The following is a 25,392-nucleotide window of genomic DNA, read 5'->3' on the forward strand; positions in this document are numbered from 1 at the left end:
GACTGATTTGATCACCTTGCAGTCCAAGGGACTCGCAGGAGTCTTCTCCAGCACCATAGTTCAAAGGCCTCAATTCTTTGACGCTCAGCCTTCCTTATGGTCCAACTTTCACAGTCATACATTGCAACTGAGAAAACCATAGCCTTGTTTATACACACTTTTGTTGGCAGGGTAATGTCTCTGCTTTTTAGTATGCTCTCTAGAGTTTCATATTTTTTTACTTGTTTTTACTTGTACAAGAATTTACTTGTACACCAGCCTATTCTTCGGTAAGAATAGTAGGAAAGAATTCTTAAGGGAGGTTCAGTCTGTAGTCTTACTTAGAGAAAATACTATTTCTTTCATATTGTTGAAATAAATCTGCATACATATTGCAGGCTCGTCTATCCTGAATAATTACTCACATTTACAATTTGTATTTTTGAATTCTTGAATAAAATTATCCAATGCTTTCTGTGATATCAACACAAAAAAATTGTTATTTAATGGGGGCCAGTACTACAGTTGATGACGAGGTTTAGTTTAATTGCTCTTTAAAAAAACCTGCCTATTCATAGCTTTACCATAAATTATGCTCCATAAATTATGGAGCCGAGGTGACGCAGTGGTTAGAGTGCAGTACTGCAGCTACTTCAGCTGATTGCTAGTTCAGCAGATCAGCGGATCAAAATTCACCGGCTCAAGGTTGACTCAGCCTTCCATCCTTCCGAGGTGGGTAAAATGAGGACCCAGATTGTTAGGGGGCAATATGCTATTTAGTATACTGTCTTTGGTGTAAGCCGCTCGGAGAGTGGGCAGCATAGAAATATAACAAACAAACAAACAAACAAACAAAGCATGTCTCATTACTGATACCAACCGTGCTAACCACACAGTCTTACAGCCTATTTGTATAAATAAATCCTGCTGAATTAGAACTTCATGTATAATTTTACAATAATTGCAATTAATTTTGGGTCATTCATAATTTAATTGTAATTACATGCAAGATGCCACCCTTCCTTCAAGAAAGGTATCCTCTATATGTGCACTTATAGTAACCCAAATGTGCCAGAAACTGACCAGTATTGTTAGCTAGGAATGTTGCATATCATGAGTAGGACCAAAACAAAAACTTTGTTTTGTTTGATGAGGTAGAGAAAATAAGATTTGATGAGGTAGAGAAAATAAGGAATATGGAACTACAATTGACAGACCAAAAGAATTGTTTGGAAATGTATATTTTACTGGATATACAAAAGAATCTGGCTAAAATTTTAAAAGTTAAAAAGGAATTATAAATGATAAAACCAAGAGAATGACCTGGAAAATATTTTTTAATTGAATGTACAAAAGAGGCTTCTTAAAACCCTGAAGAAAACTGCAATTGGATAAAGTATTGAAGAGAAATAAAATTCTATGACAATTTTTAATTGAATTAAAGATTAAGACTGTTAGAAGTAAAACAAAGGAATATTACATTGGTTTATTTTAACAAGATTAAAATAAAACATTCTGTTGTTGTGTTCTAGCAACTCTTTCTGGACTTTTTTGCTGACATGGTTTGAAAAGTTGATATTTTATGGATTTTCCTATAAATAAGGAATGGGATAGGGATGAAGAGATAACCATTTGTAAACTGAAAGGGGGTGAAGTTTATATTTCTTTATATTTGTTGTGATAAAGGCTGGAAGTCATTCCTTCCTCCCTTTCTTTCCCTTCCTTTCCCTTCTCTCCTTCCTCCCTCCCTCTCTTTGACTGTACTCCTTATTCTTTTTTCTTTTCCCTCTCTCTTTAGTTTGTATTAGTTTTTATTATTGTAATTAAAATTCCTAAATTAAAATAAGAATGCCATAGCTCAGTGATGTGAACATATATGTGAACCTGGATGAAGCTGTCTATCTAGACCCGCTCCAGTCCGGCTTCCGGCCTGGGCACAGCACGGAAACGGCATTGGTCGCATTGGTGGATGATCTCTGGAGGGCCCGGGATAGGGGTTGCTCCTCTATCCTGGTCCTGTTAGACCTCTCAGCGGCTTTTGATACCATCGACCATGGTATCATGTTGCACCGGTTGGCGGGGTTGGGGGTGGGAGGCACCGTTTTGCGGTGGTTCTCCTCCTACCTCTCTGACCGGTCGCAATCTGTGTTGACAGGGGGGCAGCGGTCGACCCCGAGGCACCTTGCTTGTGGGGTGCCACAAGGGTCGGTCCTCTCGCCCCTTCTGTTCAACATTTATGTAAAGCCGCTGGGTGAGATCATCCGTGGCTTCGGGGTGGAGTTCCATCAGTACGCTGATGACACCCAGCTGTACATCTCCACCCCAAGCCACCCCAATGATGCCCTTAAAGTGATGTCCCAGTGTCTGGAGGCCGTGCGGGCCTGGATGGGGAGAAACAGGCTCCAACTCAACCCCTCCAAGACCGAGTGGCTGTGGCTTCCGGCGTCCCGATATAGCCAGGTGACGCCATCGCTGGCTATTGGGGGCGAATCACTCGCCCCCACGGAGAGGGCTCGTAACTTGGGCGTCCTCCTGGACGCACGGCTGTCGTTAGAAGATCATTTGGCGGCCGTGGCCAGGGGGGCTTTTTATCAGGTCCGCCTGATACGCCAGTTGCGCCCCTTTCTAGATCGGGACTCCCTACGCACAGTCACTCAGGCACTCGTCACTTCCCGCCTGGACTACTGCAACGCTCTCTACATGGGGCTCCCCCTGGGGTGCACCCGGAGGCTCCAGCTGGTCCAGAACGCGGCCGCGCGGGGGATTTTGGGGGCGACGAGGCGCTCCCACGTGACACCTCTCCTGCGCGAGCTGCACTGGCTCCCGGTGGTCTTCCGGGTGCGCTTCAAGGTGTTGGTGACCACCTTTAAAGCGCTCCATGGCTTAGGGCCGGGGTACTTACGAGACCGCCTTCTGCCACCAATAGCCTCCCACCGGCCAGTACGCTCCCACAGAGTGGGCCTCCTCAGGGTGCCGTCCGCCAGACAATGTCGGCTGGCGACCCCCAGGGGGAGAGCCTTCTCTGTGGCGGCGCCCGCCCTCTGGAACAACCTCCCCCCAGAGCTACGTACAATAACAGACCTCCGGATTTTTCGTCGGGCCCTGAAAACCCATTTATTTCAACTAGCTGGGCTGGCTTGAGTCAAATTTTAAACGGATTTTAAATTGGAATGTTTTAATTACGGCCAAAATTATTTAATTATTTTAAACAGTTTTAGATTTTGTATGCTTTGTATGTATGTCTTGTTTTTACTTTGGCTGTTCACCGCCCTGAGTCCTACATTGGAGAAGGGCGGTATAGAAATTTAAACAAATAAAATAAAAATAAAATAAATATAAATGCAGAAGAAATCTTGAGTAAGCTCCAGACAACTCCAGGAAATAGGATTGATTATGATTTCTTCCCCATTTATTTCTTAAAAACACTGCCTGAATCAGTATATGACAGCTTCTTATGTCCATATATTCTCTTAGTTATATGTTCAGTCACTAACTGTCTCTAAAATCCATTTATGTTCACAGTATATCTAATGTAGAGTTTTATTAAGTGCACTTTAAAATAAATATAATTGGCCTTAGAAGCAAATATATGAAACATTACATTCTTTGGCATGCCTTAAACTAAAGATTAGATGTACCATGAATAAACCCATAAAATTTAGTTCCATTAGCAAGTATTAAATGCAAATGGAAAAATCAGTTGTTAAGCTTGAGGACAGTAATTGATTATGTGTCCTATCTAAATAATTTTGTATCTTTCATTAAGAAATTCATAATACTGAAATTTATATAAACTTTTATAACCTTTCAGATAAGAAACAAATTTTCTGGCATCTGAGTCTACACAACTGAATATGCTTAATTAAGAGATGTTTGAAGAAAATACTTTTACAGGGTTGATCATATTTATAGTTCTTGAGGGTTTTTAACTTTATAACCTTTGTTATAAAGACTTCGTTGTTCATTCAACAAAATTTTATGTGAAATAGTAACTTAGATACTGGTAAAAAAGCTTTCTCAGCTGCTGAGTAATTATCAAATAAGATTGTAAGACTTGTTCTTACGTTATTAATGTACTCTAAAATCCAGATGACATCTATTCTAGTCTTTATTGTTATTCAGATTATAGTTGGGAAAATGATGGCAAAAATAATAAACTGGTAAATGTCTTATTTATAAGAGGGATATTCAAGGCTGAGAATTGCTCTGAAAATACTGACATCCATTTTTCTTGATTTGGGTTGAGATTTTTGTTTAGTTTTGTTGTTGTTTAAACTGGTGTATACTTCTTGTAAATCACAACCATGTTTTAAAGAGTGGTACTATGGCTCATAGTTACATTATAGAAAGGGGTAGCAGAAATTGGGAAGAAGTAATTCTGTACTACAAGTACTATTTTTAGGCATTTTTCCTGTTGGGAAATGAGATACTTATTTTCCAGGAAAACTTCTCATTTCTTTTTTTTTTATATTTTTTTCTTTTTTTTTTTTTTATTGAAAAAGTTTTCAAATACAAATTTTTTCCCCCTTTTTCCCCCCCCTCTCCCTCCCCCTCCCTAACCCCCCCCTCCCCACCCATCCCCCCCTGTGACTTCTTCGTAAAAACCCCTAATTCATAACAGATTACTTACTCCCTCCTCAAAATACTGACCTTTACTTACTAAAAATATTATAAATATCATAACATCCCCCTTTATCCATACGTTTCAGAAAAGAAGAGAACAAAAAAAAAAAAACAAAACATTATACTATAACTATTATAAAATAACTTCTAATTTAACATAATAGTGTTTTATATCTATATATTATTACAAAAATTCAAAACCACCTTCCACTTTAAAACTATACGATAAATCCTACTTTAATATTTAATCTTCTATATATATTACTATAACATTTCAAAGCGGCCTCCCCTTAAAATCTAATTTAACATTTATTCCACTCTATCCATTTCCTCCACTCCCCTAAATATATCACTTAAAAATCCCTTTTCTTAAACTAATCAGTCTGTAGTTAGCTTATTCACCCACTGTCCTGCAAATTTACCATACACAACAATTCTTAATATCTTTAATTCACTGCCCACACTACTTAAATATATATATATATATATTCCATTATATCTAAATAAAAAAAAAGAAAAGACAATAACTTTAAATTTATAGTCCATATAATATCTTCTTTGAGGTCTTTCCGCTGGATTGTTAAAACCAACATCCATAATAGGGTAACATAGCTTACTGATGCAACAGTTTATTCAAGATCTTCAATCATATCTGCCCCCATCAGTAATAAATATCTTCTTATATGTATAAAAGTAAAAACAACCACCCGAGTGACATTATAATTATATTCCATATAATAATAATTGTGGGTTTCATCAGGATTATTGATTTCCATCATCGTAGTGGGTAACAACCGGATCTTCTGCATGCCCCAGCATGATTCTCTTGCCTTATGATTCAAGATAATTATAATATATTTATCAACACAAAAAGAAATTTCAAAGTAGATAATTCAAATCCATCAGTTTGAGGCTCTTTCCACGTCCCAAAATTACGGCAATGCAGAGATCTGCCACTATCCTCAGGATGATATTGACCAATATGTCGCCTCCTCTATGTTTTCACATAATTATTCATATTTTAAAGTCACTGGCTTCACTGTTGCTTGGGTTAGAAATTTCTATTTTTATACAACCTATTTCTTTTTTTGTTTTCTTTTTGTGGGTTTGACTTCCATCCTGGTTTCCTTTCTACAGATTGTGTGTCAACTGGTCGGTTTTCATTCTGCTTTGTAGATTGGTCGTGTTGATTTTGTTTTGGTGTCTCATGTTTCTTTTTTATCCCTTGTATATCCCCTAATTGGTTTCCATGCTTGCCTTGATAAGTCATCACATTAAAATCAGATGGCACTTCTCTCAAATTTGTAGATAATCCAGCTGGGGTGTCCGGTAAATCCAAAGGCAATTTATCTGGTACAGTCTCTGTAATTCGATATTTTCCCTTTATTTCCAGCTCCTTCTGCTTATCCTGTATCATTCCTGAAGATGTTAAATTCATGTTCAACCTATTTTGATAAAATTCTTCCGCTCTTTCAATAGTATCTAACTGATATCTTTCTCCTTGATGTCTCAGTATAATACCAACTGGGGCATTCCACCTATATGAGATATTTCTCTTTTTTAACTCAGACACCAGAAAACCAAATTTCTTCCTTTCTGCTAATATCTTAGGTGGGAGTTCCTTGTAGATCCATATTTTTCTTCCATACAATTGCAAATTAGAATTAAAGGAATTTTGCACAATATTATTCCTAATTTCCTTGTCCGTAAAATAAATCACCACATCTCTAGGCAGTTGCCTTTGCTTAGCAATCCAGGAATTTATTCTGAAAACTCTGTCAATCCTACAAAACACTTCGTCAGGTTGAACCTTTAAAATCCCAGCTAGAATTTCAGAAGATATTTTCCTTAAATCATCTCTATTATTTTCCTGCAAACCTCTCAGTCTTATCGCATATTCTGTAAAATTATGTTGAACCATTAGAACCTCTTTTTCAATCCTCTGTTGCAGATTTTCTACATTACCAGACTTTTGGTCAGCATCCATTTTAGGTTTTTCTTCTGAGCTATTATCCTGAATGTTTATCAAATCATTTTCAATTTTTTGAATTCTATTGTCCAATTTATCTTGAATTTCATCCATTTTAGACTCTAGTAAATTAGTATTTGTATCCAACTGTATTATAAATTCTGAAAAACCATTAACCACTTTTAAAATTTTTTGCTCCAAAAAGTCAAACTTAGATTTTACCAGTTCTTTAATTTCCTGCTTAAATTCTTCAAGATGCTGATTCACAATCTCATCCCTTCTTTCAATCTCCTCTAAGAGAAATTCTATTATATTAAAATCAGGTTTCTGAGACTGAAGAGTTAAAACTTGTTCCTTTAAATTGTGGGTGAGGGAATTCCCCCCCCCCTTCTTGTTTATCTGACTTTGTAAGTCTCAGTGCCATGTTTCCGCCCAGGCAGGCTTTGTTAAAAAGAAAAAAAAAGAAAAAAAAACAAGAAAAAAGACTTCTTTCCAGTCAACAACAATATCAAGTCTCCAAAAAAAGAAAGAAAAACACAGGAGCGAGGTTTTGTCTACAAATGTAGCCAGTGGTATTTATTCCGCTACATTGTAATAATAGAAAACGGAAGGACTTTTCCTTTCTGCCTCTTCTCCAGCTGCTGCAAGCGCCATTTTAAAAAACTTTTTTCCCCTCCTTTCCTTTCCTCTTTTCTCTTAAGTTATTTTTTATTTTTAAAAGATAAGTAAAATACTTGCGGTTCAGTATTACAGATCCAGCTCACATTTTCTTTAAGTAATCTGTTAGATTCACAGGCTTGCTCTTGACGCCTGGCTCTGCATTAGCAGAGGTCTCCCAAAGCCCGGAGCGACGGCTGGGGATATGGGGCATCTCATCCGCTCTGTCCCAAAAGAAAAAGAAAAACTTTTGGGACTCTGCAGAGAGTTCTACCCACCCCTGCCGGCTCTATCTCCGTTTCCTCATGGAAACGGAGTTTTTTCGAGCCGCCGTTCCGTTGTGAAGGCGGCTCTGACAGGCAGTGGAAGCTGACGATCCCAAAGGAACGTCTGGCGGCGGCCAGCAGCAAACAGGAAGTCGAAAACTTCTCATTTCTTAGGAAATATGTATACTAATGAAATTGACTGTACCTGTTGTAAAATATTGCTTTATTTGTAACATTATGATGCAGATAGTGCAGCATGACATATGTTGCTGTTAATCAAGGAAGGCTGGGCCTGGTTATCTACGGGACCGCCTGCTACCACCAATAGCCTCCCACCGGCCAGTACGCTCCCATAGAGAGGGGCTCCTCCGGGTGCCGTCGGCCAAACAATGTCAACTGGCGGCCCCTAGGGGGAGAGCCTTTTCTGTGGGGGCAGCTACGATCTGGAATGAGCTCCCCCCGGAGATACGGAGGATCCTGGATCTGTGCATCTTCCGTCGCGCGCTTAAGACTTTTTTATTTCATCAAGCTGGCCTGGCCTAAATCTTCTCCCCTTTTTAAATGTAAATTTTAATTTGTTTTTAAATTATGGGGTATTTTAAATTTGTCTCAGCCAAATTATTTAATTCGTTTTTATTCTATTTTAAATTTTTGTATTTATGTGTTTTATTCTGTGGCTGTTCACCACCCTGAGTCCTTCGGGAGTAGGGCGGTATAGAAATCCAATAAAATGAATAAAATAGAGCAACACTACCACTGGAATGACACAGCATTTGAAACATACATTTTTTGAGCTGATTGCAGAAAATGTATGAACCTATCCATTATGAAGTCTAAATCATAGTTTATGGCATACAGGGCACATTTAGAATTTAAGAACATAACTTGGGGACTTTCCAAGATGTTTTCCATGATAGATGTGGTTGATTGCAAAACATTTGTCAGAAGTCAAGCTGGTAAATTTGCTCTCTACTACTCTTCTAAAACCCAAGATACATACATGCACTTGTGTATGTACTGTGGATGAGCATGTGTTTGTAAGTTTGTGTATGTATATGTATGGCTGGATTATTGCATTCTGTAGCACCTATGCTTCTGCAAGGATAGGACTTCTAGATTGCTAATATTGTAAACAATCAAGATAACGTCGATTTCTTGAAATTTCTGCTATTGGTTCAGATAGTTGCAATAACTGAAGAGTAGTGAATCAAATGAGTACATGAAGCCTGACAGTCACCTACCAATTTTTAAGAATGCTTTAAAAGGCTGGAATTTGCTCAGAAGTATAATAGCAATTTATTTATTTCAGTTAATGAATCTAACAAAATTCTAGAACTATTACTGGAGATTGAACAGAGTAGAAAAGCAAAGAAATGGATTACTAATATCCATTGTTCCAAACCATCTGAACATTTAGTTTGTTGGAGATGTATTTAACTATCATAAGAATATTGTTTCTCTATGTGGCCTTTTCCCCTTGAAAACAAAACCAAAGTTCACATTGGATCAGTTTCTTCTATTGTGATTTGTCTTAGTTGCTGTAGGATTTACATATGAGAATACTCATTAAAACTTTGGGATATTTTTGTTTTTAATTTCATAGAGACGGAAGGTTTCAAAATTGACACTATGGGCACCTACCATGGAATGACTTTGAAGTCTGTAACGGTAAGTAAACTATATTGGCTGAGTTTATTTGTTGCAATGCTGTGTGAAGAAATGTTCAAAATGTTTCTTACAGATGTTCAGTATTGCTTTCTACAGTGAGAAATGTCTGTGTTGCATGGCAACAAACATAAATTATCCTGAGACAGGCTTGTATATAGCTAGGGTATATATTCCTTCTTTGATATTCTTGAATTCTGCAGTTCATTGGGGAACCATTTTTTTCCTGGAATGGTAGAATATTTAATAGTATGATATTTATAATATATTTTGGCATGAGGACAAATTATCAGGTTAAATAACAGCAGTTGCACATAAATGAACGTTCTTTCTGAAAGAAAATTTGTGTTCATGTTGTCGATTTCCTGAACAGTTGAAATCAGAACATTCTGAAAATGATGTTTTAGTCTGAGTTTTTGTTTTAAGATCTCTGCTTTTATGGAAGTGGGCTTAGTGTTCACAAACAAATGCTATTTTGATCTCCATGCGAGTAGGAGAGAAGATACAGAATTAAAGTAAAATACTCATTAAAGAGTTTTGCCATCTGTATACCTAGATAACTGTGAATAGACGCCACTACCTAGTCTAAAAATCTGTGCGTTTATTTTTGGATTACGTTCACTAATTTGAACATAAAATAATGCCTGGAATATGACTGTCTCAGAACCAATTAATCTTAACTTGCTTAACTTTCCTATCTTGTAAAATACACTTTTATGTCATTCCCAGTCTTCCTGTAGTTCATATTGTAGACTTTTTAAAAAAGCAACTAAAATTAAAGAAGTAACCAAGGTTTTGACTAATTTATATACTATGTGGAATACCAATCAAAATATTCTTAGATATCCCGAATAAAATGTTTTGTTGGAAACATTAATTATTTTCATACTAGTGGTAACCATAGGCTAGATACATGAGTGGGGAAGATTGCTTAGATTCTGTTAATGAACAACAACAAAAAATATAGGATTTTATATTATTATTCTGTTTTCTCAAACTTGACCCATCCACATCTACAGATTACAACTGTTATGCAGGATGAAGGAAATATGAATTGTAATTTATGTAACATTAAGTTTGCAGTGATTACTATAACTCATACTCATAATTCTCTAAAGATTTAGGAACTCTCTCTGTGAAGTAGCTAATGAATGTCACTTCATAATTGCAAATCACTCATCTTACTGAATTTATGGTTTCTTTTTGTGTGCTTATTATAAGTAATAAGTATAGAAAATGATCGTTTAGTTTCACTTTTGCAAATAAGTCTTGAAAATCTTATTCTGTAGAATGTAAGGATTTGAAGGGCCCTTGGAAATAGCCTGCTCAGGGCCAAAATTCACTACTACATTATCTCTGACAAATCATATCCAGTATCTGTTTAAATATCCCCAAATTTGAAGGGTCAATTACCTGAGGAAATCTGTTCCATAGTTGAATAGTTCTTACAGTTAGTAAGAACTTTGGTTGGTATCTTTCCTGATACCAACCAAAATCTTCATCCTTGTTAGTTAAACCTATTGTTCCTTGTCATGGATTCCAGAACAACTTAGAACAAATTTGTCTCCTTTTCTACATGGCAGCCTTTCAGGTATTTGAAGAAAACTATTGCCCTACAGACTAAACATAGCACCTGTAATGTTCTCTCATATTTTGTTTTGTGGTCCCTTGCTGTATTGATTATTTTTCTAGATACACATTTTTAATATCTTTTGAAAAATATAGTACCCAGAAATGGACAAGTATTCCAAGTGTGAATACTGACATCTCTTCATCTTGACATTATACCTCTGTTGATGCAGTTTAGGATTGCATTTGTTTTTTTCACAGCTTCATCACACTGCTGGCTTTTGTTCAGTTTATGATTCATCAGAAAATCCAGATCTTTTTGATACATTTCCTGTCTCTTTTATCCTACACAAATATAGGACTGCATTTATTCCTGTTGAAATTAATCTTCCTAGTTTTTGCTCAATGTCCTGCTTTTCAAAATCCTTCTACACTTTCAGGCTGTCCTTCCATGGTGTTTGCTATCCTTATATTTTTACAGATCATTCACATATTTGATAATCATTTTCTAATCAGTGTCATTTATAAATAATTTGAACATGATTTGTTATTTATCACTTCCTTCCAATTTGTCACTGAGCCATTGATGTACACTCATTGAATTTAGTTCCACTGATTCTGTGTTCATCAAATGGTAACATAATCCAGCTCACATTTTCCATCTTGTCTACTAGGATCTACAGAAGACTTTGTCAGATGCTTTGATAACGTTCAGACATTCTTGCAGTAAACTAAATTCATTGTTATGTCAAAAAGGAGATTAAGCTTGCCTTGATTTATTGCATTCTTTCAAGTGACATTCTGCTAAGCACTGTATTCTTTTTAAAATGTTACATACCACATCTATTGGTATTGGTCAATTGGTAATCTAATACAGCATTTTGCCCAGTACTGACATCAAGTTGATCAGCTACTATTTTTTTCCTTTTTGAAAATAAAGACATTTGCTTCTCTAATTTTATGGAAGTAAGTTTGTCTTTGATGATATCTCAAAGTTCAGAGAAAGGGGCTCCAGAATGATGTCCACAACATCCTTCAAGACTTTCAGGTATAACTGATTTGACCCTGGCGACTTTTGAGATATTTCGGGGTTTATAATATCTCTTCGTTTATCTTGGGTTTCCACTATTTCCTTTTTCCTGATTTTTGCTTGGTCCAGTGGAATATAGTTCCCCTTTGTGGATAAAAGGCTGAAGCAAAGTAGGAACTGGGGCACTGTGACTTCCCCACATAATCCCTGGCCATCTTGGGAACTGCTTGAAGCACCAGACCCATCTTTTTTTTCCCCCTTACTGTTGACATAGTCAAGAAAGCTTTTTTTTGTTGATTTTAACTTCTTTTGTGAGCACTGGTTTCTTTAGTACTTTATGGTTTCTAATTTACTTTCTGTGATTATTAGGTATTTTGTGGCTGGCTGCCATGGCAACATTTTCTGTTTCTTAACATTACTTATTACTACTGTACCTCTTAGTTCAGCCAAAAGCTTCCTGCTCATCCATAGAAATTTCCTAAGCGCCCCCAACACTTTTTCCTATCACTGGAGTGGTGTGCAATTATATTTCCCATATCTTGTTTTTAAGATGTTCCCATCCTGCCTTCAATTTGATCAAAGGATATTTGTCAATGGATTCTTACTTAAGACTTTTCTAAGCTTGTTGGAATTGGCTTTCTTGAAGTCTAGCATGTGTAATTTATTATTTTTAGATGGATGGTCACACAATGAGCCATATATTTAAACTAATTTTTATCCACCTATTAATTCTTTCCCAAAGACTTGAAATAGGGAGGTGTTTGATGGTATTAAAGGTATTGCTTCAGAATATAAGTTGCTCCAAGTAAAGTATTATTATTTATTTATAATATTAGTATACAGTATATTAAAAAAATGAGTCTAGGGAATTTTGAGTAACCAGATGCACAAATCAACATCCTGATATTGTCTACAAAGGTTAACTCAAAGAAGCATTTTTCTAGCTTGTCTGGAAATGCACTGAAAATTAGAAACAGTCTGACCTTTTTACATTGGTACAAGTATGCATTGTTGTAGTTTTCCAGAAACTTTAAGCTTAGAAAATTTTAGCTGCTCTTTATCAGTCAATATTTTATCATGTTTTAAGTATTGTACACTATATTTTCAACAATCAAAAATGGCAGAGTTGAAATAAGAAAATTAAATAAAGTGCAGTTTTGTAATTTAAATATTTAGAGTTTAAACACACACACACACACACACTTGAGATAAACATTCTAAAAAGAGCATAAAAATATATTTTTATAGTAAAACTGCTTTTCATAGTTGTCAAAATATAGTTATAGATACCTCCATTATGATGCTGTCGTTTCTAAAGAGTGGGTCACTTATATCTTAAAGATTAGCTTTGCATGCTTGTATGGGAACAGTAAATTCATAGACTTACAATCCTAAATTTAGATAGAAATAGAGCTAATTGAACTATCATATCCAGTGAGTGAATGGCTATTTATTAAGCCCAAAGTGAAATATTAAGTGGTGTCATATTAATAAATGATTTGGATGAAACATGAAGATTATAATGATGAACGTTGCAGAAGACTCAAAGATGGGTAGGATAACAATTGCAACTTAGGGGACAGTAGCAAAATTCAGGAGGGTCTTGAAAAGTTGAAAGATTCAGCCAGCAAGATGAATTTCAACAGAAGCAAATACAAAATACTGTATAATTATATTTGGATAGGGGAAAAAAATCAAAAGTGTAAGTATAGGATGGGGAATATGTACATATTGTATAGTAGTACACATGAAAATCATCAGGATCTTTCAATAAACATGAACCAAAAATATAATCTGGGAAAAGCAAATGCAATCCTAAAATGTATCAACAGAAATATAGTGTCAAAATCTAAGAATGGCATTTTCCACTTCTCTATATTGATCACAGCACACCTAAAATACTGGTTCCAGATTACACTTCATGCTCTACAAAAGTGATTGACAAACTGAAATGTGCTCATATGAATGCAACCAAGGTAATGATGAGACAGGAAGGAAAAAAAATAAGAACAGTTGGAGACACTGGGTATAACCTGGAGAAATCTGTTTGGAAGTCATGATAGCTCACTTATAAATATCTGAAAGGCTATATAGAAAATGGGAAAGGATTTGTCCAAGTAGTCCATATGAGAAGTCAAGAATTTATTATGTTTATTCAGTTTGTTTGCTGCCTGACTCCAACTTAAAGGGTTTAAATTACAAGCAAGTAAATTTCATTTGGACATCAGGAAAATAAACCTTATGGTAAGAGATCTTCAGCAATGGAACAGACAGCTTGAGGAGATGGCAGATGCATTTTTGCTCGAAATACTTAAACAAAAGCTATTACAAATGATGCAGTAATAGATTTCTGCCATGGGCAGGTGGTTGATGATCTTTATATTCTCTTCCACTATTTATATTCTATATTTCTACAAAGGAGCATTAAAAAGTGTTCTGGTTTTTTATGTATTCCATTTATGCTGAAGCAAACTGAAATATCATAGACACATAACTTGCAATGATTATTAGTTTTCACTATAAATATAACAGGAAAATTTTGATGGTTCTCACTCTTGATGAACGAGTAAATTGAGGTGAGTCTATTTAAAGCTTTTCATTCATTTTGGCTCCTCAGTTTAATGAGAGTCATTCACAACTATTGTTAAATGTTGGCTTGACACAATATCACTGTGCTTATATTTTTTAGTTAAATTATGTATGGTAAATACATGATTTCAACTAGAATATTATTTCTGTTATTAGTAGTATGCTTTTGAGCAAACACAAATAGTGACCACTATGTCTGGTCTTGGTAGAATAACAGTGAGTTTTGGTAGGTTTCAGTTCAAATGGATTATTTCAGGACATTAAAGCTGTTATTCTTCAGCACGGTTTAAATATTTGTGTTGGCATATCTGTATCCTTTACTGATAGTGATTCTGATATTCAGAGTACTGAGAGAAATAACCAAAGAAGAAAATGTGTCATCCATTTCTATATTAAGAGTTTATGAGCACAAGAATCCATCCTATATATAAGTACCCTGAGATAAATGTAAGATGCTTTTTGTTTTGCTTTGTTTTCCGGATTCTGACATGTCTCCATGAAAAAAATCAGACTTGAATCTAGTAGCAAAACCCTTAGCAATTAAATAGTGTTGAAATCAAAAAGAGAAATCAGTAGAAGGATAGGAACCATTTGGTGCATAAAAACAGGAAAAAAAGCTTTAAAAACGCCAGTTGAAAGGAAAAAATTAAAGAATAAGTGGCAAGGAAAAAAGAAAAAAGCCAGGTATTCCTAAAGAGAAGATTGGCAGGTAAACAAAATCTGAGACTGGTATAGAAGAGTCTATTTTTTAGGAAAAGTACAACAGTAATATTTCAGCTTCTTTGAAAACCATTAAGCTAGTTTAGTTATTTTATTTGTTTAGATTGTGAAAATGGAGGGTATGAAAACTTGGGAAGAAGTGAAGGAGAGCAAGAACTTAGATTGTTTTTAGTCATAAGCAATAGAAAGAGCCAAGTGTCCTTGTAATGTGACTGATTTGTGGACTGAGAGGAAGCTCTGCTGGTGATATATCAGCAAGAGGACCTAAGGGGAAATATAAAAGTACTGCTGCTAAAGCCATTAAAAAGTGAAGAGTGACAAAAAGATAGACAAGATGGGGCAGGCAACATTCTTTGGCCCTGAGAAGATAGATAGCTGCTAGATTAAAGAATTAGATCTCGTTCTTATCAAAGTTTCTAAATTGGCCAGTCCAGAGGAGAGGAGCATTCTCTGCAGGAGGTGGATGATCAAGAGTGTGCCATTTTTTTCTGCACCTGGGAGCTGGCTGCTACACAGGCAATGGCTAGAGACTACTGCTGCTGTTAAAAGTTGACCATCTGAAAAAACATTTTGGAAGATGGTCCACAAGATCAGAAGTAGAGTCCACCTGACTGAATGAGGATTTTTTCAATGTTACCTTTTAGAAAGAATATTATTTTAGACTACCCCCAGATTGCAGTCCTAATTGGGGATACACTTTGCTGTACTTCTTTGTCCTGGTCCCTACCATCTGGAATACCTGTGATTTGTCAAGCTCCCCTTTTCAATCTCCAATTAGCACTGTAATTTGGGATAATCTAAGGTAATATTGCTAATACTGTTTAAGGAGCCCTTAAAACTTGGCTTTGTCCCCAGACTCTTGATTAGAATGGAGGGTATATCCTCTGTGAGGCATTTTGGTTGTTAATTTATTTGTTTAATTGATTTTATTTCCAGATGTTCTTTAAGTTTATATAGTCTGCATTGTTACTATTTTTATTGATGTATTCTCTAAACCACCCAATGTCATATAAATTAGTGCAGTCTATAAATTTAATAAATTAATAGTTTTTAAATTTAGCAGGATTACATGTTATTAGTATTCATGAATTGTTGTGTTCATAAGGCTTAAGTCCCACAGTAACCCAGGGATATAGTTTTAATATGCAGCAATTCTGAGTTACACAATCTCAGTTCTACTTTGTCCCTACCATCGTTTAGTTGGCTTTGTTGCGAAACTATTAGATATTAAATACTTACAAGAGGCTTCTTGAACTGTTGCCATGGGATAGCATCATGAGAACATGATGACAATATGGTAATTTGTCCAGAACCTTCTATTTAATTATGAAAAGGGTGCTGTCATTCAGTAGTTAGTTTATATCTCTTTGAGTTGTTCTTCACTAAGGGCCACAATTAACATTTCCCCTTTAAATGAAAATGTACTTCAACATTTAGTATATTCTTGTTTCCTTTGTAGTTTAATATTCATTGACTGATTTCTATGTAAATTTACTTTAGCATTATCAACCTACTATTATGCTTTCATGTCAGTTTCCTCCTCTAGTATTATATCTACTCAGAGTGTTGTTAAATATGGCTGCAATCAAGGTAATTGCAAAGCTGTTTGATATTTTGACATGGAAATAGAAGTTGACCTCTCACTTTGCTGTGTTTCCCTTCACTGGAATTAGCAACTGCACAGGTTTGTGTTTGTTTTAAGGATGCAATGCATATTCAAAAAATATGACATTTTATTTTACTTGTTTAAGCATTCATAAAGAATTTCAGTAGTTAAACTTTTAGGGACCAGAGATGTGTACCTAATAATACCTCTTCAATGGGAATACTACAAATGGTTGTTTGCCAAATTAATGTAGTCAGCCCATGGGATACATCAAATAAGAGTTAAGTCAGTCTGGATTGTGATCCAAATGTGGAAGAGTTCCCTCCCCTTCTCCTAGGGCATCTCTCCGAGGGCATCCTACCTGCTGCCCTTCCATCTTTCCCTTTGTCTATCTTTGGCCACAAAAAATATGAAAATTTAGAAAGCTAGCAATGAAATGTAGAAGAGCATTGAAGGATGCTATAATCCCTGAGGTTTTTATCCTTTTTAATCTGTTCTAGTTCTACTTTCTAAGCCATTATGAGTTCTCTCACAACTCGCTGTCTCCACAGTCACTTGCATTGTCTCTATGGACCAATTGCTGGGTGAAGGATTAATAGGATTGTCATAGGCTGCTGTGGCTTGTCCTTTGTGCTGGTGACAGCAACAACTCCATAACTGCTGTTCTTTGCTTCTTCTAAGCTCTTTGGCACTCATATTTCTAGCAATGACTCTCTGGTACTTTGTTTACTTGTAGGAAATTCTAACTGGTGGGTGGTATTGGGGCTGTACTGGCTGTACTTCTATTTCTCAGGATGGTCTGTCTTACTATTCTCCACCCCTTCTAGCTGTGGGAAATCTACTATTTCATATCATCATCGCAATTGTTACAGCTTTGTCACTTCTATTAGCCCCACAGCTAATACTTTGGTCTGCTTCTCCACTACTCAGTTCTGGTGTTTTCAACTCACTTCTGAATTCTTTTCTTTTCTTTTCTTTTCTTTTCTTTTCTTTTCTTTTCTTTTCTTTTCTTTTCTTTTCTTTTCTTTTCTTTTCGTTCCTTCCCTTCCCTTCTCAATTTTTCATTTTTCCCCATCTTCCTTACCAACTACTACTTTTCTTTCTTTCTCCACCATTCTTCCCCTTCAGGCAGAGCCTGTTTAAATTGAAAAAGGAAGGGCAAGCTTAGACAACAATGGGAGGAGAAGAAGCTTGGGCATTTTCTTCACAATGTGTTCTTCCTCTCACAGACAGATACTGATTTAAAGTTAAAAAAGGATCACTACAAGAAAATGTAGAAACTTCCTTAAAAAATTAAACAGGTTATTTTTTATTGGGGCAGTATTTCTTCCAAGTCTGAAACAGGTCAAAGTTACCTTTCCTGTTTTTCATGAGGAATTTGAAGTACAAATTTGAATCTTTGGATCTTTTATATGTAAATAGATACATATATTTTCAGGATTTTATGTTACTGAAAGAAAGTTTTCATAATCTTTTATAAGGGATAAGTAAATTAAATACCCCCCCAAAAAGCACATCATAAACCTTTGGGATTATAGACCATGTCATTAACTGCATAGAATATTGTCCTAAGATACAAATTAATTTGCTCCCATGATTGGGTAAATGGGAAAAACAAGGAAATGAACAATTAGAAATGAAATAAAAACAATATTTGCTAGATAAGATCAATTATTTTTGTTTTAGTGCTCATGTGTCTACACGATATATTTGTGCGCTTTTAAAGTTTTGGTCAATGCATTGACCAAGTCATTCTTTTCTTTATAGCTACATGTTTAAAAACTAGTAATCTAACTAATAATTAGTAATCTGACTAATAATCATCAATTTATGGTTAATGATGATTGAGTGTAGCCCAGTGGAACATAGCAGAGAAAAATATCAGATTTGATTATCAAAACGCTCTTGATTAAAATTACATGGTATGTTGGACTCACAACTTGGTAAACTCTAAACATGCCATAAGCCATACTTCATGGTGAAGAACTCTTTAGATAGGCACATTTGTTAGTATCTTGTTCTGTTGTTTTGTCTTTATGATAGTTTATTCCTGACTATTAGTCAGATCCTGGTGTTCTGCCCTGCTCTAATTTTGGTGAATCTTCTAGATGGAGAAATGTCTGATTTATATGCAAAGGATCAGAATGTTTCCTAAATCTCCAAAAAATGTAGTAATAATGTTGTAACATCACTAGAGGGGGCAGAAGCAACATTTTCAGTCCTGTGCATAAGTGTCCACAGTTAGCCATGATGATACCAAACAATGAAACACTTGCACAACACAAGCTCTGTTATTTCATACTTGCATTGCGATATTGCATACAAATATACAAGGGGCAAGGTTTGCATCATAACATATATTTTATCCCTTGATCCTCCCCCCGCCTTTCTTATTTTTAAATAAAATAGATGTGTTACACTTATTTAAACTATTTATTGTTGCTTTAATGGAAAAACATGCCACTAAAAAGGATGTTTGCCTATCGAATCTGCTTTTATAGTATTCATAGTTTTATTTTTTTTTTACATTTTATTGAAGGAGACAAATTGTTCTTTATATTTTGGGTAGAAATTGTCAGCTTTAATAGACTCCTTTAAATTCCAATTTTGAGACAGAATGTAATGAATTCTTCAGTGACGAATATCTGGCAGATTACATCCAGCATAATGGATGGGATTTTATTCAAAAGGAATAGAAAATGGCATGGAAAACTGTTATCCTTTATCAATGTATTATTGTGTATTATTGCTGAATATTGGGATAAAGGATATAGATCATTGTCAGTTTATTGATTATAGTGATGTTCTAAAGAAAATTAATCCTTAAACTAATCTGGAGAAGCTGTGAGCTATCTTCTCACAGCTTCTCCAGATTGGGTAAAATGGTAGTTGATACAAGAGCTGTTGAAAATCAGATGCCTTATAAATTGTATGTATGCATATATAAATAAACAACAACTGTTGCTTATCAGGTCACAAAGAATCAACTAAATGGTTGAATATAAAGAACAAGGTGTCCATTTCATGCAAGATACTGAGCTGGGTTTAGCCCCTATGTTGGGCCAAAGTTCTAGGGAGAATTATGATTTGGAGATAGCTCCATTCTGCCTTGAATGAGTTAAAAAACAACTTTTGCCCTGTTTTCTTAAGGATTTGTGAAAATAATTACTGTTCCATTGCAGAGTAAGAATACCATACAATTTAAAAAGTAACATGGCATGTGCTCCATTAAAAACCATTTAAAAATAGAAAACATCATCATAACCAAGTAAGATCCAGTTTTACTTTTTTGCATAATTTTTTCACCCGTTAAAACTTGTCATATATGGCTCTCAGCCATCACAAAGTATCCCTCATGTGAAAACTGGTATTTGTGATGCTAGCTACTAGGTAAAAGCTCAGTATTAATGGATTGAAAGAATCTTCTTGAGCAGAAATCAGACTCTGAGGGCCTTAAAGGCTAAAGAGTTAAGTTACTTTATCGCTAACTATAGTAAGAGATACTATGTAGAAATGACATTTCATAATTCCATATTCCAATTAATTTAAGAACATTATTGCTTATGTTTATCTTTTTTTCCCTGGGAACATAATTGCCCTAATGAAATAAAGAATGGTTTTTATAAATGAAAAAAAACCAAAGTGGCTTTTTTCAGCCACTTACAATCTAATATACCATATTTTTCGGACTATAAGATGCACTCCCCCCCCCAAAAGAGGCTGAAAATTTGGGTGTGTCTTATATTCTGAATGTAAACCCACCTACCCTTCGGCCTTTGTGCATCCTCTTCCTTGGCTTAGCCATTTGGACACTACACATCGCATTTTCAGCCTCCAAATGCTCTGTTTGAGAGCCTTTCTAGGCTGCGGGTATCGCCAAAGCACATCGCCGCCTATCGCTGCCCAAAAAGTGACATGTTTGGAGGCTGAAAACACAAACAGCTCTTGCCTTCTCTTACCCCTTCCACTCTTTGCCTGCTTTAGTCACTGGAGCGCCGTCGGACGATCAGCTGTGCTTTTGAAGCTGTTTTTTAGCCTCAACGAGGCACTTGCAAGTGAAGCGATATTCCGCGTTTTGCCTGCTGTTCTCATTGCTGCTTCTTCCGATGATCAGCTCTGCTTTAGAAGCTGTATTTCAGCCCCAACCAGGCACGTGTGAGCAAAGCCAGTGAACTAATGTGCTGAAACTGACCAGGCTAAGGATGCTAGCCAGAAGAATACCTGGTAGGCAGAATTTTTTTTTCCTATATTCCTCCTCAAAAACTAAGGTGTGTCTTATACTCCGAAAAATACAGTATATAATTTTTTTTTCAAGAATATTGCCGAATATTACTATAACTAATAACAGTAAACTAAAAGATTATAAAATGATATTTAGTAGCAATGTGGTTATGAAGGTTAGTTCACAATGAATAAAATACAGTTCCATGTAAAGTACTGGAATGGAAATGATGAAAAAAAAAAATTTCTTTTCAAATTTCTCCCTATTATAAAATGGAAAAATTCCTTGTGTAAAAACCTTAATGTGCAGTAACAAAAAATGGAGAATTGTTGATAAAGAAGAAAAGGTAGGATAAATTTGGGTGCATCCTATAGTAGGATTCCAAGTTGTGAATATGAGTTTTAATGGAAGATGTTAAGATGGTTTCCGTGATTTATTTACTATGGTCTTAATCTAGGTCAGTGATGGCTAACCTTTTTGCCGTTGCATGCCAAAAGCGTGGGGAGCGTGGGGGGTCGCGGGTAAGGGTGCCCACATCCATAATTCAGTGTGCCCCGCCCTCCCACGCATGCGCACGTGACCTCCCCACACTTTCCCCTGCTTTTGGCATGCGATGGCATGGTAGGCCCAGTAGGCCCGTTTTTTCCCCCTCCCCAGGCTCCAGAGGCTTTCTAGGAATCTAGGGAGGGCAAAAACAGCCTTCCCCATCCCCCCGGAAACCTTCCAGAGGCCAAAAACAGCCAGTTTCCCGACTTCTGATGGGACCAGAAGGCCTGAAAATCAGTTGGCCGGTGCGCGCATGCGCTCTGGAGCTGAGCTAGGGCAACACTTGTGTGCCCACCAATATGGCTCCACGTGCCACCTGTGGCACCCGTGCCATAGGTTCGCCATCACGGATCTAGGTTGTCTACTGCTATATATGACCTACATTGCACAATACAACAATCTAACCTAAATATTTTTTAACATGTAGATTGTTATACCATTACTGTATCATTATTAATACAGACAAAAAGCAGCCTTGGCTCATGGTTACTATATAAACTATGTGGCTGCCTGGTTGGATATTACGCTTACGCAGAAGAAGTGGTTTGCAGAGTGTGTCGATAGTCAGTGAAGCACCCTTCCTCAATGCATGAGAGCACCATCATTCTTTCAAGGTTTACATTGCTCATTTCAAGACTGTATCTAATTTTCTGCCTATGTGTGTACATACAGCTCTTCTATTGAGACAGTCAGGAAAGTATAGTACCTCCTTCGGTACAGCAACCCCAGAATATTGTGGACAGTCTTCAAAGAGGCCAACACTATTTTTAAAATGCACAGTATCATTGAAGCTTTGAGGAGTATTGCTTTCCTTATGTTTAACACAGTTGGTCAAGAGCCCCTTTCAAAACCCTATATGTATTATCAGGACATCTGTGTTCTTGAAGCATTAGGACAGTCTTTCTATATATAGCTAGGATAATTCAGCTATCCTGCTTTGTGAAATGATAGGTATCAATGGATCTCCAAGAGTTGGACTTGACATTTTTCCAGTAACTGGGTTAATAAATGGTTTTAGGAAATGAATTCTTATTTATAACACACAAATAAATGTAGGTGATTACTGCCTCTTTTATTATTTTAATTATATTTTTCTACTTCCAAGAGCTCAGCTTTGAGAGCCAGGATTGCAGTTTGGTTTCCTAATCAACTGAATTTAGCATGAGGCTGTCCTAAAAAAAAGCAAAGTTGGTTTCTTTCCTCCCCCTCCACCCTTTTAAAAAATGCAGGAGATTGGTTAGGATTTGTAATGGAATGCTTTTAGGAAACTAATCATACCCATCCTTATCATCAAACCTGGTAACAAGCAGTTACAAAGTTCTGAAATCATTCAGTTGAAATGCAGCCTAAACCTTGTTCAGTTCTGTGATTTGGGGATGCAGGGAAGCCACTTATGGACTATGGCTTCCTCATTCCTGCTTTTAACAGTTCAGACTTACAATATTTTGTTTGCCATGGGCAAAAATATTAACTAATTTTATTTCATAAAATATAATTCCATAAAACAAATATATATTAGGCTTAAAAATGCACACTTACTATATAGTCATTACAATCATAGTTGGAAAAATTAGTGTCTATTAAAGCCATTATATGTTAATCCAACTGTTTTAATTTTATTTAGTTTCCATTGGAACAATTGGGATTTCTTTTGTAACCAGTATCGTTAATTTCAGTGGAACTTGTGCAATCAGTGTTTACTTTCTCTGACTCCAATAAAAGGAAGGGAAGAATAAAGGGAAGCAATTCCCAGTAAGCCAGAAATACAATGATTTTTTTTCACTTCTTTCTATTGGTTGTAAATAAACCCCAGCTGGTTTCCCTCATATTTTAAAAATTTGTTGCTGCATTGTTTCACATTTAGGATTGTTCTTTACGATTAAGACAGAACATTATGGGAACTACACTCCTAACAGTTTTTGTTGTCAGAAGGAGTCCATCAAACTAAATATTTTTTGATGTTGCTATCAGTAAATTGGCTTATTAATTGTCCATTATTATGTACAGCATTTTAATTCTGAACAGTTTGTTTTGATGCTTATAAAATGTGGCTTAGTTAATTGTAGAAATATAAAAATCAGATCGCAGTGAAGTGACCACAAATCTGATTTTAGACAGATTTTGTTGTATGATTTAAAGGAAACTGACTTTCCTGGTTTTCTAGTACATTTTTTTTATTATGAGTGAGAAACGTAACCCATTATGAAGGAGTATTATCTGACAGTACTTTGTTTAATGGAGGATGGGAACAAACAACATGTTACTATGATGCATTCCCCTGTTAATCCACTACATCAGTATAGGAACAATGAATGTTCCATACTTTTTCCCCAACTTTCTATAGCTTGATTTCCTTTTAATGAGCTCATATTTCAGCCAGCACAAGTACTTAGTAAACCAATGAAGCAATTTCTCCCAAGTTGGGTATGAAGTAGTTTTTAATGCTTGTAGGTAATAAGAATACTGCATACATAATTAATTAGATTTATCATGGGCAAAAACAGCCAGTGGAATTTTGCAATTCCACATTAGAAATAGGATGGGTATAATATCAGTTCTTCAGAAAGTTATTGATTGGGATAAATATGACTTTTTATGTCTTCCAGTTTTCATTTATCTGCTACTTCGTTAAATACATTTCTAAGTCAAGAATGGTGTGGATGGTGCTTCATAGCCCTCTGGTTGTTTTTAACCTCTATTACTATTAACTCTGGCCACCATTGCCAATGGAAAGGACTGCACTTTGAGAATAGCTGAATAGCAACACATAGTCAGTTCTTGCCCAAAACAAAATTATTTTGATACAATAAAACTTCTAACATGTCAGATTGAAAGACAGAAGCTAGAAACTATTCATATTGGTTGTAGCCTAGATCATTGCATGAAGAGAAACCTTTGGAGAATGTTCACCTATTTTGCAAATATACTATCTGCTTTCCATGAGTATTCAAAAGGATTGAGTTGAGTTTCCTGATGATGGCTCTTGTTTTGTTTGAGTCAGATCTTTGAAGTTTGAAATCATAGTATATTTTAAGATTGAAGTGTAGTTATAAACAATGAAGCAATGATCTCAACAATTTAGTATTTATATTAATGAATTTTGCCAATTTGAAGGTGCAGAAAAGTTCTGTTAAAGAACCTTAATAGAATCCCCATGTCTCATTGATAAATTTTAAAACCTGCTTATTCACCAAATGTCAGGATTTAATTGATAGTTTTACAAACCATTTTCTGTTCAGTTTGAATGTCATTATGGAAAACATTGTTAGTTGAATATTAAGCTATCTCTATAACAATGAGTGGGATATAGGATCATATCTTTTGTATACTTTAGTTCAGTGGTGGGTTACTACCGGTTCGGTCTGGATCTTGCGAACAGGTAGTAATGGCGACGGGAGGCTCCGCACACCTGCCCAGACATCCTCACAGACACTCTGCGCATGCGCAGAAGCTTCTGCACATGCGCAGAAGTGCCGCCCGCACGCTCCCATTGCGAACCGGTAGCAAAGGTAAGTGGAACCCATCCCTGCTTTAGTTACTAGAGTAATTCTTCTTGGGTGGGTGCTGTTAGGTGAACTGAAAAAATAGATGGCATCACAGGAAACCCTAAATATTTTTTAACATGTAGATGATTACATATTTTCCAAATGAAACGTATAAATACAGCTTTTGAATTTAGTACATTCTCACTGTAGTCTCTAGAAGTAGTTCCTTTCTATTTTGATAGATTACTAAAATATTAGGTAAAAATTGTCAAGAAATAATGGTGTATCTTACATGGCAATCAAAGTGTTTTAACTATTGAAAGGACTTGTTTTACAAGAAAACAGTTCATTAAGAATATTTTAATGAGGCAAGCTGTGATCTGTATGAGATTTTATATTTTACATAGTTGTCAGTGTTCTTATTCCAAGATATTATCTCTGTTATAGCACGGGAATTCTTTAAATT

At 35.8% G+C, this 25,392-nt stretch overlaps 1 protein-coding gene across 1 annotated transcript in view; it reads left to right on the plus strand.

Annotated features, from left to right (window-relative positions):
- CDC73 (cell division cycle 73) overlaps positions 1 to 25,392 on the plus strand; it is a 120,248-nt gene that overhangs the window by 41,413 nt on the left and 53,443 nt on the right. Inside the window, exon 10 of the mRNA XM_070940966.1 lies at positions 9,098 to 9,162. Coding sequence (XP_070797067.1) covers positions 9,098 to 9,162 — 65 coding nt within the window. The remainder of the gene's footprint in view (positions 1 to 9,097; positions 9,163 to 25,392) is intronic.

Source organism: Pituophis catenifer, unplaced genomic scaffold (assembly GCF_029215685.1).
Source record: "Pituophis catenifer annectens isolate HBS135680 unplaced genomic scaffold, rPitCat1.0.hap2 SCAF_3, whole genome shotgun sequence".
Classification (NCBI taxonomy): domain Eukaryota; kingdom Metazoa; phylum Chordata; class Lepidosauria; order Squamata; family Colubridae; genus Pituophis; species Pituophis catenifer.